Source organism: Coloeus monedula (genome assembly GCF_965178545.1).
Source record: "Coloeus monedula genome assembly, chromosome: 8".
Taxonomy (NCBI): Eukaryota; Metazoa; Chordata; class Aves; order Passeriformes; family Corvidae; genus Coloeus; species Coloeus monedula.
The window spans coordinates 31,334,050-31,351,287 of NC_138788.1; the positions used below are offsets into that span (position 1 = coordinate 31,334,050).

A 17,238-nucleotide genomic window follows, 5' to 3' on the forward strand; every position below is an offset into this window, starting at 1 on the left:
GGTAAACAGAAACATGAAAAGTCTCATTTATTTTTGTAAAGGGTAAAAGTACTTATGGCGGCTTCATAAAGGTTTAAAGTAGAAACAAACTTGCATGGAGTAGAATCTTAGGCTTCTCGAAATTCCTGATTGTAAATATACACAACAGTATATATCAACAGGATATACTGAATGTGCTTTAAATAGCTGTTTCTACATTTAGCTATTGTGTATTTGGCTACTTATACCTTTAGCTATTCGGAACAGGTCCTAGTCTTAGAACTGACTTTTAGTTGAAATTTTGTACTTATTTTGAGGCTAAGCTTTCCAGTTTGAATGGCATTATGAACTGGGAAATATGGTGAGAGGCACGGGGTAACTGCTTAGTTTATGTGCACTTATGATGTGTTGGCATATATTATGTTTTAGGGTTATGTTCAGGAAGAGGTTTGGCAGTAGGAAGGAAAGATGTTCTGCCTGCTTCAGTCTGCAGAAGGTGGAGCCTTCTGGAGTAGAGGGAGGTGATGTTTTCTTGAGAGCTGCTGAATACATGTGGGGGAAGAGTCTCCTAAGTTACAGAATGAAACAGATGGAGAGAGTGAGGAGGGATAGTGAGACAGCAGCAGGATGCAATGGGTAGAGTCTTCTTTACGATCCCTTTTAATTTCTACTCTTACCTTGAATTTCCTCTAAAATTAGTTCTACTAAATTATATTCTAATAAAATCTAACTTTAGAGATTTCCAGAGACTTGGAATCTTCACCTTAAGAATAGCTCCAGACAAATCTTCCTTGAAGTTTTGCAAACCTTTCTCCAGCCTATGAAATTCCTTCAGCAAACTTCTGCAGTCCTCAGAAAGAAGGAATGTTTGCTCAGTGTCAGTTCTTTCATTTGCACCTGACTTCATTTGTTCTGTTGAATCACATAACTGCACTTAGGCACTGCTGTCTGCTACATTCAATTCATGCACACCTTAGGTACCTTCCCTGAATTAGAACTCTCTGAAGAGGTAAGTGTTTCTGCTTTACAGCACCCAGGCCACGGCCAAGGTAGAGATTTAATGATTTGTCCTGTGGCAGGTCTCTGTGGAATTAAAGACCATAATTTAGGTTTGTTAGTGCTAAGAAATGTGCTGCTTCTGAGCAATTTAGAGAAGATCCTCACTTCTTAGTTTGTAGGGCTGGCTCAGTGTAATTCAGAGGTCTTTTGGCAACTCTGAAGAATCCCAAGATGAGTTCATGTGTTGGCTCTCAGAGTTGCTCGTGAATAACACAAGCTGTGCTGTTCAAGGCTTTTGAGTGCTACGGAGGAAATAATGTGTGGGATTTCATACTGAACTTTGCTGCTATTAATGAAGTATCAAATTGATTAACCATTAAATAATAGAGTAATTAGTAACACAGCAAAATACTTTGGGATATCTTGCGGACAAAAGGCTCTACACATAATTAACTTATTGTTTTTCACAATTTACTGTCACAACTGTATTGTATGTAAAAATGCAATAAGAAAAAGTGGAATTAGTTTTCTGGTTTGTTACAGATGGTAAATTTATGAGGAACTGTGTAGTTTAACTTTTTTTATAAGGGTAAGGACTTTTCCTGCATTCTTTGAAAAATCAGTTCATACTTTGTTGGCTTTTATCAAGTAAAACATGAATTTCAAAAACCAAGAGCAAGCAAATAAACAACAAGAGCAACAACAACAAACCCCAGGAAAAAAAAAATAGAAGTAATATTGTTTTAAAAGTAAATGACTTTGAATTGTTTTAAACTTGTATGCAGAAGAGCTCTTCATTCATTACTGGGAGACATGATTCCCATGTCTATTCCCAATGTTATTTTGTGATGGGATATTAACTATATATTACTTCTCTGAGAGCAGTAATCTCAGGACACAATGTGGGCTTAGAGGAAGACTGTGATGTGTTTAAGTGGTGATTTTCCATAACTTATGAGCAAATCAATGGAATCTTGTCCAGCTGCTTCTTGCATCTTGTAGCCCTTGCTGTAGCCAGAATTTCTGAAGGAGTGCTTTCCTGGTGCTGGTCCACCACACCTTTACAATAAATCTGTTTACAAAGATTCATGCCGAAGCAGTCCTCTATTTTGAGGGACTCCAAGTTGACCAGATCAGGAGATTGAGCATATCTATACATTATTCCTAACCTTTTTGCCTTTCTACTCATGGTTATTAAAGAGTTATTAATCTGTTTCATAGGGGTCAATCTTTACTTGCCATCTTTTCTTGTCCTGCCACCTTTAAATATGTTCTGGTGCAATGGTAATCGTATTGTTAAACATGGAGATAGGGCACAATAGAGTCAATGAGACTTATTAATTAGATTTGCATAACTATAGAAGCGTAGAGTAGTATTAATAAAAAAATGGGGCATTTAAATTTCATATTTATTCATCTTTTGCCTTCATAAACATGCAGAAACCTGGTAAAAACTTGTTAGCTAAGACATCTAGATCAGCTTCTTCTTATCTGAACAATGAAACTGTGGTGGCTAATTTTAGAGAAAGTGAACTTTTCACCTTCGAAGGTCAGGGTAGTTCCATTCATGTATCTCCTTTGTGGGTTCCTTCACACTCAGGATATTCTGTGATTCTGGAACCTTTATTTTCCACTTTTCCTTCCACACTCAAATCAAAAAAACCCCAACCAAACCAAAACAATTTTCTTTAAGTCTTAAGACAATATAGTGGGCTTTTTTCTCTTTCTATGTCAGCCTTCCCATGGGATACAACAGAGTGTATTTTTTCAGATGATGTGTTGCAGAAAAGGTGATTGTCAGCAGTAAGCAAACTATTGAATCCAACAAAAGGCTGACACAGCTTTTTCTCTGCCTTGACTTAATCTTTCACTCTCTGTATTTACTGATTTTGTTTTTATGATCACATATTTTTTATTTGTAACACACTTTGTGTGGTGTTGGTGACTAGCAGAATGTCAGCAGCACAGGGATCAGAATAATGCTTTACAGTGGTTCACTAGGTTGTAGCATCAAAGATGACTTGCCATATTTTAACATGCATAAAATAATAATCAGAATCGTGTACTCTTATAAGTCACCTCCTTATTTCCTGTGACAGAGGGGAAAAAGTAGAAGCTTTTCAATCCTGCAGAACTGTAATGGTAAAAGATTCAGAAGATTTATTTTGTTGGATCTGAAGATATCTGCCCATGTGACAGAGCATTCAAAATGCACCCCCCACACCCACCTCTGGTTCACAACTGTGGGTTGCACAGGGATTATTTATCTGCTATCGCAATTCGCATCTCTGGGGGCTCTGCTGATTCTTAACTCTCTGACTGCACTGAACATTTCCTGCTGGCATTCTGCATGGCTCTCTCTATGAATTGCAGCAGCAGTAGTTTCTGTGACTGTTTTTCTTTTCTTACATTTTGGAGGTCGTGGAAACCTGCTTCATCCTGACGAGTCTGTTTCTATCCCTTCCCCTGCAGAAAAGTTCCTTTGCAGTCATTCCTCTATGACCCAAGTAAGGGTTAATCTCATTCCTCTGGCTTTGGGAACACAGCAGGATAGCTCAAGAGATGTCTTCTGGCTTGTCCCAATCAATTTCTGCTCCTTCCAGGAAGGGCTGAGCATGGTTTGGATCATCTGAAGGTGGCTGTTTCTCCCTTCTGCACCTCTGCCAGCCCAGCAGATTGTTAGTGAGCAGTGACAGGAGCATGTGTGGGAGCTGCCTGGAAGGCTCTCTTCCATTCACAAGGTGGAAGAAAAATGTGCAGAACAAAAGCCAATAGGGAGTCAAATATCATTTTTTTTGAGCAATACTAAACAACCCCTTGTTTCTCTTGTATGAAAAATTTCTATCACTTGCCACTTAACAAAATCTCTTAAAATTCTGTCAGTTTACAAAGGAAACACTTCATGGTCACATGATTTCTTTTCAAAGTTCAGTTGTGCCATTTAGTTATTAGCAATCTTATTTACTACAATATCATGCCTTCATAGTATGTAATTTTAGTGTAGATGCAACTTTTTCCAGATCTTTTAAACCTAGTAATTGAATAATTATTTCAGAGTGAAATTTGGAAACTGATAATGCTTTGACAACACTGAATACTGTATTTTGGAATAATTACTGCACAAAGAATGGCTATTTCAAGTTATGTCTAACCACTGACTCCATGATAGAATCTATTTCTCAGTTATTTTTTCCTAATTTTATCTTTTTGGTTCATTTAATTTTATTTTTTAATTGTTTCAAGACATTATCATGCAAAGAGTTCAACAGTGAAATGCATGTGAGTAATTCTGAATTGTAGATTTCTCCATGACTTTTAAAATAAATGAGAGTGGTAAATTTTTAGTTACTTGCATAACAGAATTAATATGTATGCACTTTATTTTATTATTTTTATTTTTTGTTTTGCCCACAGACAGCCTTTTGATTGATTACCAGTTTACCTTCAGCTTATTACAAGAGGATGATCGCCATCACACTGCCATAAACTTTATAGCAAATCCAGAACAGGTAAATAGTTAAATTTTAGAGAGTCAGAATTAAGATTTCCATTGTATTTGACATTGCTTAAAGGTTTTCAAAGTGTCCACAAGGTTTTAAAGATAGTTCACATTTTTTGAGAGCTGTAAAATTAGTCCAGTGCCTTCATTGAGAACACTGTCTAAATCGTAGATGTACTTCAGCTTAATCAATACTCTGAAAAATTATCAGTTGGTTTATTTTATTGTTGCTCCCACAAGTTTTAGCATCTTCCCGAGATGAACTGAAGGGGTGTACCCCTCTGCTGAGAAAACATTTTTAGGTGAGGAAAGTAATTTCTGGCTTGTGATTAGAATGTAGGCATTTGCCATGTATTTTTTTCTTTAAGACAATTATTTTGTTATACTTAGGACAATCTAAAAGGATAACTGATGTAGTTATGTGTTAAATTGTACCCTGTTCTTACCAGAGCAAAAGAAAGAATTGCCTTTGGCAGGGAATCATTACCATTTCTATTTATGTTTAAAATGAAAACTGGAAGATGATTAAAAGGCTGTATTCAGTTACATGCAATAGAGTTACATGCAATACATTCTGATATGTTTTGAAATGTTTTGTTAACTTTGATCTATTTTTTTTCTTTTACTAGTCAAATAAAAATTTGGATATCTCAATTAATGCATCAAACAACTTTAACCTCAATATTACATGGTCTGTTGGTTCTACAGGTGAGAGTGAATGTTGGTATGATGAATTTTTCCCCAAACGATTTCATGATCCCTTAAGTTATTTTAACCTGATTGTCTCTTTGTTGCTAATTTTGATAATAAAACTTTGCAAAATGTGTTCTTTTGCCATTATCATTATGCCATTATTGATTGTATTATTTAAACCTCAGATGATAATTTACAATCTGAATAAAGCTTCATTAATATGTTGACTTTCTCTCCAATTCAATTAAAATTACTTTGGTAGGGAAAGCTTGTAGCCTATTTAAATTTTTAAAATGACAGTGTTATGAAATGCTGTGATTTTAATTAAGATAAATTGCTTCCTTAACTACTGCAGAGACTGAGATTTTATTTCTTTGTTTCAGTGTTCAAGCTAAAAATTTAATTATTAACCTTAACATTGATATCAAACAATAAAGTTCTTCTGTGTATGCTGATAAAAGGAGCAGCTTATCTATTTTTTCTCCAACTTTGAACCCCATTACCCTTCTTTGTTTTAATTTAGACAGTGTTTCTGAATTGGTTCTATTGACTTTCTGAAAGCACATCCAAGGAGAGGCATGATGCTTAATACGAAATAATTTTAAAACAAATCTTTTTAAAAAAGGTTCAGAGTTTCTCTTAAACTCATGAATTTCTTCATCAATGCATTTCTGAAGTACTGTAACATATCACAGTTGGTAAACTCTGTTTATTCCTGTAACTTAGCTCAGTCACACATTTATTTGCAAAAACTGATGAATGTTTATTACTCATTACATTATTAATGCTTTCATGAACAATTAAAACTCTACAGGGAAAATGTAAGATGTAGAAAAATTCCCTTTCAGGTTTTATTGATCTATGAGTTTTTATTGAAATGAAACATAAATGATGGAGGAAAGCATATTACCTGTTTAGCTGACCATAATAACTACCTTGTAAAATTCAAGTTACTTCTGTCACTTTTATGATTTGTATGTAATTTTTTGAAACCAAAGTAAAAATTTCTGTGAATTCTCTGTATGTATATTAAATATACCTAATGTGCCATGTAAGCTATATTAAGGGGTTGTTTTAGAGTGAAGACACCAAAAGCAGTTAAGAAATTAAGTTTCTTATGCAAATTTACTTTGGCATCTTTAATGATGATAAATATTTTTGCAAATGTGTATATCTACACCTGAGCTTTTTAAAATTCTTTTTAGCTGGAACAATATCTGGAGAAGAGATTCCTGTTGTTTCCAAAGCTAATATTAAGGAATACCGAGACAGCTTTTCCTGTGAAAAATTTAACTTTCGAAGCAACCCAAACATCACTTTCTATGTCTATGTCAGCAATTTCTCCTGGCCAATCAAAATACAGGTCAGTGACTAAAGCTTTGTGCTTTTAGAGATGTTTTTATTTTAGCTTTACATTGGATTCCATGATTTCACTCATACAGAAATATACAAATAGCATTATTTGCATGCTGTATTTTCTGTGTATAGTAATTATATTAAGATGCCAATCTCAGTATGATTTTAGGGCCAGGCTGGATGGGGCTTTGAGCAGCATGGCCTGGTGGGAGGTGTTGCTGCCCATGACAGGAGAGTTGAAATGAGGTGGTCATTAAGATCCCTTCCAGCCCAAACCATCCCATGATTCTGTGCTTTTGTTTTCAGTAGTGAATCAGATTTCAGGCTGTCGATTTTAAAATCTTAATTTAAATTGTTGAACTTATGTGTTTATTTGTAATATAACTTTTGCATTTAGATGTAAATGTAGAAAAGGATATACAAATCTGTATGTACCTGGATATTTGAATGTAGTCCTTTATTAATGATTAGCTTTGGGAGCCTCTGTTTTTTTAAAATGTTGAGTGACTCTATCAGATTGTAATATCACAGACTTCAGTTAAGACTAAGTGTATTTTATTAGAATTTATGTTCTTCTTTGACTTAATTGGAATCAATTTCATTCAGTATTTTCTGGAGTACTGAGATGCTGTGCAGTAGCAGAGTCAAAAAAATCAATGCAATCATGATTCCTCCCTGGCCTGTGAAGCTCCAGCAGTATTTATACTTACAATTACTATGGCTGCATTTGTGAACAGTGTCCCCTGCATCAATGAAGGAGATTGTTATGTGGATGAACAGCTTTTGAATACAACTCCCTTACAGAACTAATTCTTAAAAATTAAATTGTTACAATGATAATAAAATTTCATAATTCCAGATGATTTACTCCAGAAACAAGTACAAGCTCAAAATACTTTGCAGTTAACCATACAAGTATCCTACAAAATTTCCATTTTTGTGGGGGAAAAAGCCCTCCATATTTTTTATTTTTCTAAAATACAGGACCTAATTTTATACATATATATAAATATACATAAATATATATAAAATAAAAATCTAAAAATCTGAATGAATATATATATATATGTATATATATATATATATATATATATTTGTATATATGAGATAAAGTGTCCTGGATTAAAGCAGTCATCCTGTGAGTAAACTGTCAGAGAAATGTTTTTGTTGTGTTAAGTAAAGCTTGAGTTGTCTTCCTCATCCATGAAGAGTGACTGTAAATATGTGTTAACAGTGTCCAAGGAGGAATTTGTGCAGCTTACTAACATTTATGAATGTACTAGTTTATTAAAACATCCAAACAAACCCTGAAGACTAACTGCTTGCTTTTACTCTTCATATTAGGGGTGTTTTTTACACTCTCTCCCACTTCCTAAGGGCAGAACAACTTCAGCTGCCAAGTAGGCTTCTTAAACAAATCCATGGAGCAATTTCAACTGTAAATGCATTACACTCTCCTCTCACCTTTACGACTGGAAGGTGGCTGTATCATCATTGTAAGACAAACATTATTAAGGTGATGCATTCCTGAGACGTGCAGTTCTGTGTCAGATGTTGGCAGATCTCAGCTCCTTCTTGTGCTGTTTCCACTGCAGCCTAACACACGATGGAGGGAATCCCTGACCATTGGTTACATCCTTCCTTTATTTTTTTCAAAAATCAGAATTTGCGTTGTCTGCCACTGTTACACAGATTTCTTTTTTTGTATTTCTCTTTGAGGTGCATTGAAATTCATCAGTCCAGACAGTTCTGCTTCAGAGGTGGTGGTGCTTTACTATTGCATTCCTTTCCTGTCCTGCTAATTTTTCATAAAAAATCTTATTCCATCTAGAAATTAAGTTACTCAATTTTATGTACCAAGAAAGGAAAGCTAAGGTCCAACTGGGGAAACTGGTTTAGGATTTTAATTTTGTCCTCTGTATTTGCCTTCCTAAATGAACAAGATTATTATTTAGCTCTCAGCGTTTTTCATGCTGTAATTTGTCCTTTTCCAAGAAAATATCTGAAGTTCACATTACCCCTATATGTTTCTTATGTTTGGCACTCTAGCAGTAGATAACATCTTCAAATGATAAATGGAGCAGGGAGCTTTTCAGAGAAAACAAAATCTGTTTTATATGTTAACTTTGTTTCTGCATATAATCAAAATTTTAAAAGTATATGAAGCCTCCTATGAATTTCCAGAGGCTGAAGTTTCCAAGGCCAGTACTAAATCGGCTCACAGTTCTAATAGGTATGATCATCTTCATCTCTGAGCATACCAGATTTCACCTTCTTAGTAGGCAAAAGTGGTTGATATTTGTCTATTTGCACTGAAGTAATTTTCACTAAAATGGCCACACTGCACTGGTGATACTATGCTGGGAAAAGCCTAGTGACATTTTGTGTTAACTTAGTACTGAAGGCTGTATTTAATTCGGTTACACCTAAGGAAATTATTGTGATTTCCTTGAGAGGTATTCTGTTCATTTAATAAGTATGGCAGCAACGTGAAACTTGGCACATGCCTTTTACACAATGCTTTTGTAGAGGACTAAGTAAATGCACATCAAGCATTTTTCAAGTACAATCTGAGTACCAGTCTGCTGTATTTCCATTATTCATCACAACTTGTCGAGAATACATTATATAAAACATGAGTTCCTAAGGAGGCAGAACTAGTGACCTTATTTCCTTTTTAACTGGTATTTGAAGTTGTGTTTTTGATCTTATTATCAATGGTGTTATTGATATGCATTTCACCACTCTGCTCTTGTGCCTCCTGTTATGCTGGCACTGGAGCTGAGATTTCTGGGATCTTTCATTGGGAGGATTTGGCAGCTGGAGTTACTGCTCTTTTCTTTTTCTATAGGGAAAGAAGCAGCCCTCCTCATTATACAAGACATTTAGTTTCATTTTCTGTTAAAGTCACCTGTATTATCTCTGGTTTTGCATTCATTTATCTCCAAGATTCTCATGACTGTAAGGAAAAACTGTCCATCCCAGCAGGTGATTGCTTATTGGGATCAATGGCTCACAGCTGCTTCCTCAGGCAGTTTTATTATGCATGTTACCTATTCAGCAAGCTTGGATTTTTTTTCCAAAGTGTTAATAAATCCCTGGTGACTCTAACACAAAATATCTTCTCTTCAAATATGATTTTTTTTGGCTTTGAGAAAAGGATATGTGGTGATCGGTGTCAATAAAAACAGTTTTTAAAGATGTACTGGTCTGTGATACTGCACCAGCAACTAGGCATTTTATTGTTGTCACTGGTGATCCTAATCACCTCAGAATACAAGTTCTTCAGCACTGGGTACTTGCCAAACATAGAAACTATGCAGGAAATTCTCAGTTTCAGCTGTACTGCTGCTCTCTTTAGAAATGTACTGCAGGTTCCCATCAGCCAACACCCTTCTGTCCATGGGCACACAGCTGGGTGATCTCCACAGCCCTCAGGGGAAAACCCTGCATTTCAATTTCCTGATACTAAAGGCATTTTATTTAGCTATCAAATCTCTTCTTCCTTGAGGGAAGGAGAATCAGAAATGTGACATAGTTGCATAAGGGGTCATTAGAAAGGTGGTGATGTAGGACATCTTCATCTTAGAGCTGTTTCCACAAATCTTGGTCTATTGATCTGGCTGTAACATGGGCAGGTGTCAGTTTTTTCTTAGAAGTCTGTGATAGTTATACACCGGCACAAAAAAGTTGGATATTTCCCTGCTGAATTACTGCAACAGCTGATACCACAGTTTTCCTCCATTTCCTGTAATTCAGAGTTGCTGAAGAGTAAGGATGGGTAAAGACCTTTAAGCTTAACTGGCCAAACTTTCATAAGCAACAGTAGTTTATGCATCTTTTCAGAGGAAATCTGTATAAATTATCTTTGTTAGCAGATGCTAACAGAAGTATCCAAGTAACAGGACATGATTTATCATCCAGACTTAGGTTTGACTGTCTTTGGCAGTCCCAACCCTTTAGGTGTATTGTGTCATATATCGGTTAAACAGGATTCCATGAGAAAATGCTCTTGCCTTAAAATAGGCTAGATTAGGATAGAACAGAATATGTGATAAAGCCCCATAACTTGTTTCTGCTCATTTTTATTTTATTTTGAGAATAGATGTAATTCAGACTCCACTGGTAATGGAATTTGAAGGCTGTAACATTTATTGAAAAGCAGTAACTCAAACTGTAGCCAGCACCTCAAACAGTGGTCAATGGTCCCTGAAGCAGTAAGCAGTCATAAAGCTCGGGCTTCTGACAGCTATGCAAATATTAATAACAGCAGTCACAACATGTTCTTCAGTCTCAGGAAACTAATTTTATGGCAAGGGATTTTTGTCATTTAAGCTGGTAACAGATGTATTTTCTTTTTTTCCATCATTTGCTCCCATATTCTGGAAAGCAGTGACTACGTAGGAGAAAGCAAATACCCTTAAAACACTGTCCTGGCTATTCAGCTGATTGCTGTCCCTAAGGACAACAATAATATTCCTGCTTCAGGATCAGCTGCTTTCCTGTACCTATATCTCTTTATAACTGTCAAAGTTGTAAGTCTGATCTCAGCTTGTGCCTGAGCAGCAAAATTTTCTACCAATTTAAAAGCTGAATCTGGAGATAATAATAACTGTTCTACTAGTTATTTCCTTTCTTCCCTAAAGTGTAAATGAAAGATTCACAAGTGTCTGAGTTTTAATTGGGAGGGTCAATTTAAATTGTAAGGTTCAGCCACAGCAGCAAAGCACTGTCTGGCAAAATTAGGTTTGTGTTTAATGGAAAAAAAAATCTTGTTATACATTTTTGAACATAGCATAGTTAAACTAACATGTTTCCACAGCATAAAACAATTATTGCCGCAGTGAAGTTAGACAGGGTGTTGGTGTACATGTAGAATGCCCTGATGTGTTCAAAAAGAGGAATTTAATATTCTTAAGCAAGCCTACTTCGAATTCTGTTTTTTTCTGCTCTGTGGTTTCTGACGAAAACTGTTTTGGCACCCTTAGTTTGTATACCAGAACAGAATAATGAATTATGGTGGGGATTTACATTTTATTTGTATGTAGCACAACAAATAATCAAAACTACTTCGTGTATAAATCTTCAAGAGATTTTTTTTTTAAGCTGAAACTAGTGTTCTTTCAGTTTACTGGCTCCTGTTTCAGAATTGATTTCCTTTCCCCTGTTAATAGCCTGTGTGTAGCAACTGAAGGAGGACTGTAATGTAAATCAAGAAGCATATCTAGCCTTGTCATAAAATTTACTGTGTAGTATAATTTATTTCAGCTTTTTTGTTTTGGTTTTGGACTTCATTTGAATTTTTAACATGCGTGAGTGACTTATATGTTGTAAAAACTCCAAGAGGTAAAACTTGTCAGTCACTGCCATTAGAAGTTACAACAGTATCACAAGCCTAATTACTAAATTAACAAATAAAGATCAGATCTTTCAGACAGGTTTTTAAGACCTGTCTGAATTTTGCTAAGGTCATGATTGTGGACCCTTTGCTTGGAAAATGTGTATTTATCCACATGTAGCTGTGTTTGTACAGAACCTCCTCCCACCAGTGATTGCATGCCTAAATTTAATCCCTATGATTTATGGCGAACAATTCAATTTCTAAGTGCCTTAATGGTTTTCATAGAGGCTGCTGAGTAACTGCATATAGCAATATATGGAGACACTATAATTCCTGAAACACTAAACAGCTATTGATGATGAAGTGGATGCATTAACTTCCAAAACGACTTCGATGTTTTCTTACAGTAAATGTAAAATTCCTCTTTAAAAAATGTTTGAAAGTAGTATACCAAGAACAAGAACCTGGGAAATCCACTGAACTATCATTTAGTGACAATTCTGCAAGGAGCAGGAAATTCTGTCAGAACAGAAAGAAAACCAGGAGTAGAAGGCAACCTGCAGTACAGGGTGGATTAGAGATGACTGAGGCATAGCCTAAAATGGACATATATGTGTAGCTTCAGTCTTCAATAGGGATGATGATATTGATCATTATGAAAGTCAGGATTGATAATAATCATTAACAGAGAAATCATTTCAGTTGGAAAAGGCCTCTTAAGATCATTTGGTCCAACCTTTAACCTAACACTGCCAAGTCCAACACTAAAACATATCCCCAGGTGCCACATCTATACATCTAAATGCCTCCAGGGGTGCTGACTCCACCATTGCCCTGGGCAGCCTGTTCCAGTACTTGCCAACTCTTTCTGTGAAGACATTTTTCCTAATATGCAATCTAAACATCCCCATTTTCGACCTGAGACTGTATTCTCTCATTCTCCACTTTGCTGTGAAAATTATCCTCAACAAAGCTGCATGCAAAAGTTCAGTGTGCTCTTGTTATGCGTCAGGTCATATCAATCCTGGACTCTGAAGGAGGAGAAATTGCGGTGCCGAAAGCAGGAGGGTGGGAACATGAGACTGAAGAAGTGCAAATACAGTTCCTATCTGAATGTAAGGAAGAAGTGATTTAAATAACAAGGGACTTAGTAATCTACAGTGCTTTGGAAGAGATTTTGAAGGAAGGTTATGTTATAGTATTTAGTATTTTGTCAGTTTTTATGCGTTGAATATAGGCATTAAATTATTCAGGGAATTAAAATGGAAGAATGTTTATCTAAGGAAACAGTGATCTCCAAACCAGATCACAAGGCTGCTCATGACACATTTGTGCTCCAATATTCTGTTAAAGTGGCTCATCTGATCACCTTTCTGCTCACAGCATTTAGGTCGTTAGACAGCAAAAAGCCTGGAAATTCAGGTTTATATGTTCCATAGTATTGTTTTCTATCTATTATTAAAATATATTAAATGGGCTTTTTGCTCTATAGTTATTTTCAGAAAAAAACAACTCCTCTAAGTGGAGAAATTAAAAATTATTTTAAAACTGAGATGAGGACAGCAGCATGGAGGTAAAGTTTCATTCATCTAAAGCTAAATTCCTGTTTTTCAACACATTAAATACCATTGTTAAAATTCTCAGTCATAGTTACATTATTACAGGTATATGTTACATGTACAATTATTGTATTTTATGAAGTACTTGAAAATTACTACTCAAATGTGGACTGCTACAGTAATTATGGTTACTTTTTTCTTTCTTAGGCAATCAAATATAATGCCAGAAACCTACTGGTTCTTGCCTTAGAAAATGGACTATCTGTGATATCTATAATTTATTTTCTTGGAGTTGTAAGGTCAATTGTATGGGGAATAAATCCCAAGGCTGTGTAATATTCTCCAAAGGCTTGATGTGCCCAGATCCAATGCAGTGTTTTCCAAAATGCTTCCCATGAATCCTAAAGAATTGCTAAAATGAGGAGGTGTTTCCTGATTATTAGGCTATACCTTTTTTACTTTAAATAATGCTAAAACAGTTAACATTTGTCTTAAAATATACCAACAAGGTTGCCAACTGTATCATGCCAACTTCTACACCACTCCAATAAATGTAAATGTTATATTCATTATTTTTCCTGGTACATTTCTTTTTCCAGTTACCTTAGAAAAGGCTTAATATGAACCACCAGAATATCTGTAAATATTTAACATAGTTGATGTATTTCTGAGATAGCAGAAGCCCCGTTAATAGTTCAGCTGATGATTTAAGGGAACCAAAATACCTAATTAAGAGATAATTAGTCCTCAGTGATGCATAGTTTTAATTGGTGTATAATTTGAATGTCTGAGATAAGAACTCATGTAACTGATGTGCCAGTTGTGTAGGGCTTTCTTTTCCAGGCAGACCATCTACTGGTGGTTGTATAACACAATAGAGATGTACAGATATGGTATTAGCTAATAAAAATTATCTCCCTATGATGTTTAGCAAGTAGATATTGATTTTTTTCCTGTAATCTCCATTTCTCTTATATACTTACTGAAGTAAGTTTTAGTTAGAAAATTTAGAATGCAATAAAAAAAAAAGTTGTTTCCAGATAGCTTATGTTTGTTTGTTCAGGACTTTTGATCAGCTATAAGAAAATAAATGAATTATTCATCTTGGGATTTGGGTTGGGAACCTATGGTAGGGTACAGAAACCTTTTGTTGAAGAACAAGAGAAAAACTTTGAAATATTAAGATTCTCCCTGAAGAAAACATCCATGCCTTGTTGAACTGCAGGAGCCTATAAAGGTCATACACAGTGGCTTCAGAATTATTTGAAAGTAAATGTTTGGCTCATAGGGGATCAGAATGGAAATAGGAAGCTGGTGAGAGAATAGATATTTTCAAACTATCATGACTGTCAGAAACTCCTTTGTCAGAAGGATTAATACAACCTTAGTTGCCCTCTCTGATCAGGGTTTTATAGAAAAATGTGGGAAATATACAGTATTTCTGTTTCTTATATAGTTGTTTAAATTTGGCTTTCTGCCAATTCCATGTTTTTCAACATTTCTTAGTAAAGAAAATGTCAGTGGCCCAAGATCACTTTAAAAACTTCAGTGTAGGGGGTTTGTGAGGAAGACTTCTCAAGAGCCCCACATCTGCTGAGCAGTGATGATGATCTCATCAGCCTCACCAGCATCATGGTGGTCCTGACGTGGACAGGAGTTTCAGGATTAGGAGGAGAAGCTCTTGTGTCCCCCAATCTCCTCTGGCTACAGGTGCTCATGTACATCATGGGATTGTCCTGCAACAACAGCATGGGGCCACTTGTGCCATGACCTGGAGGCTGAATCTGACCTCTGAGCACTGAACCAACAAGGTGTGTGATGGTGAACTCTCTCTGAGCCAGTGAACCTGGAAAAAGAACTTTCCAGTGCCAGGTAGCCTTGACAACACAGACTGCAAATACAGCTCTGGGCTTTTGTGTTGAGCTACAGAGCTTCATTCCTCAGGCCATGCCAAAATAGCTAAAAACTGTAGGAATGCTTAGAGCTGAGTTTGCAGGACACTTTAAATCCTAGCTTTCCAAAAGTACTGAAGCTTCAGAAGTTTTATGTGCTGGAGCATTCTCAGGAGTGAGCTCAGGTGTCATCAGCATCCTTAGTGCAGGGAGTTCGACCTTAGAATAAGCAGACATTCATCCTTAAGTATTACAGCTGGTGATGGGGTCCGTGGCTGCGACCCAGGAAGATATGACCGGTCCGGGGAGATGGTCCCGAAAGGAATCGCCTGCCCGAAGTCTGGTATCTTCCTCTCAGCTGCTGGCAGAGGAGCCCTTGCAGAAGCTATCAGCTCTTTAGTGATTATCAGCTCGTGATTTCAGCTCAGCTCTGCAGGGCTGCCTCTAAGGCCAAACCAGACCGGAGAGAGAGACGAGAAGACCCGTGTGGCTGGTTCCGCACGAAGGGAGCTTTATTGGGGGTTCCCTCCGGCGAAGGGAAGGCCAGTGACGAGCTCTCCCCTACAGAGGCGAACTTGTCTTCTTTTATAGGGATACAGGGGATCAGCAAGGGGACCAATGGGTTACAGAGGGTCTGGGACAGACCAATGGGTTACAGAAAGATCTGCATAGGGTCTCCCAAAGGATTGTGGGTCTACTTTTCCTCACCATGACTCAAAAGTCCTTTCCTTTCCAGGGAGTCCTGCTGGGTGATTGCGAAATCTCTTATCTCAGCAGACATCCCTCCAGGGCAGTGGCTGGGCATATCCCACACTTAAGAATGTTTATTTTAGTGAATGTTAGTATTTTTGGTGACACTCTAATGTGTAAGAGTTATTGCAGTCACAGATGCAAGGAGTTCAACTTCATATCTGCTGCTAGAAACAATCTTTGAGAATGAAAAATAGTTGCTGTGTATTGATCTTTAGGACTTCTTTAAGGTTATTTTCTTGCGATGATGTTTCATGTAGAACTCTACTTTTTGAAAAGCTTGATATTAATCTTTTAACCATTTGGCCAGTTTAATAATTTCTGTGATGAAATAACAAAATGAAAATATTACTCAGTGAGACTCCAGGATTTAAAAATCCAAAGCCATTCTGTGGTTTCTCATGGATTAACTAATGCATATATGGGTTGAGCTGAGCTAGCCAGTGTGAAGATATGAGGAAGTCACAGTCCACAAATGCCTTCCCTGAGAAATGCAGAAGGAATAGCAAAAATTGAGTAGAGTCACAAGCTCTTTGTTTATCCTAAAGACCACCTCAGACCTGCAAACTTGGCTGATAATTGGGCAGATACTGGGGAGCTGCTGTGCTCTCTGTTAGATTATAGTGTGAATGGTCACTTCTTCAGACTGTGGAAAAGGATGATAGGGTCATAATTCTGTTTGGTTTTATTATGAAATGCTGATTGTTTTATTTTGAAATCCTTTAAGGACCTTTAAATTGTGATAATGATGCCATTTGAAAAATCTCTTGAATTCTTTATTATCAGGGAGCTAATTTAATGTAACCAAAGAAACCCCATAAACTGCTTGTTCTATATTAGGCAAACATATTTTGTGCCTTTAGGGAGACAGTACAAACAATTATCAGACATAGATAGCCAGATAAGCATATTAAGCAAGAGGGTAGAGAGCTTGCAGGTCATCTGCTTCTTTTAAAATCTGGCTTTAAGTACATTAGTTACTTGTCATTACTTTTTCATGCAAGCACTTGATTGCATTGCTAGGTGTTACATCTCATAGATGATAAATCCAGAAGGGGCTGGATTTTGGTCATATAATTTGAAATGGGACATAAACTAAAGCATAGGCTTTCATAAATTAATTGCAGTTTGAACTAGACCATATATTAAAAAAAAAAAAAAAAAAAAAAT

At 36.3% G+C, this 17,238-nt stretch overlaps 1 protein-coding gene across 1 annotated transcript in view; it reads left to right on the top strand.

The window, feature by feature from the left end:
- ATRNL1 (attractin like 1) overlaps positions 1 to 17,238 on the top strand; it is a 439,114-nt gene that overhangs the window by 177,227 nt on the left and 244,649 nt on the right. The window contains exons 22-24 of the mRNA XM_082285771.1: positions 4,393 to 4,487; positions 5,107 to 5,185; positions 6,376 to 6,533. Coding sequence (XP_082141897.1) covers positions 4,393 to 4,487; positions 5,107 to 5,185; positions 6,376 to 6,533 — 332 coding nt within the window. The remainder of the gene's footprint in view (positions 1 to 4,392; positions 4,488 to 5,106; positions 5,186 to 6,375; positions 6,534 to 17,238) is intronic.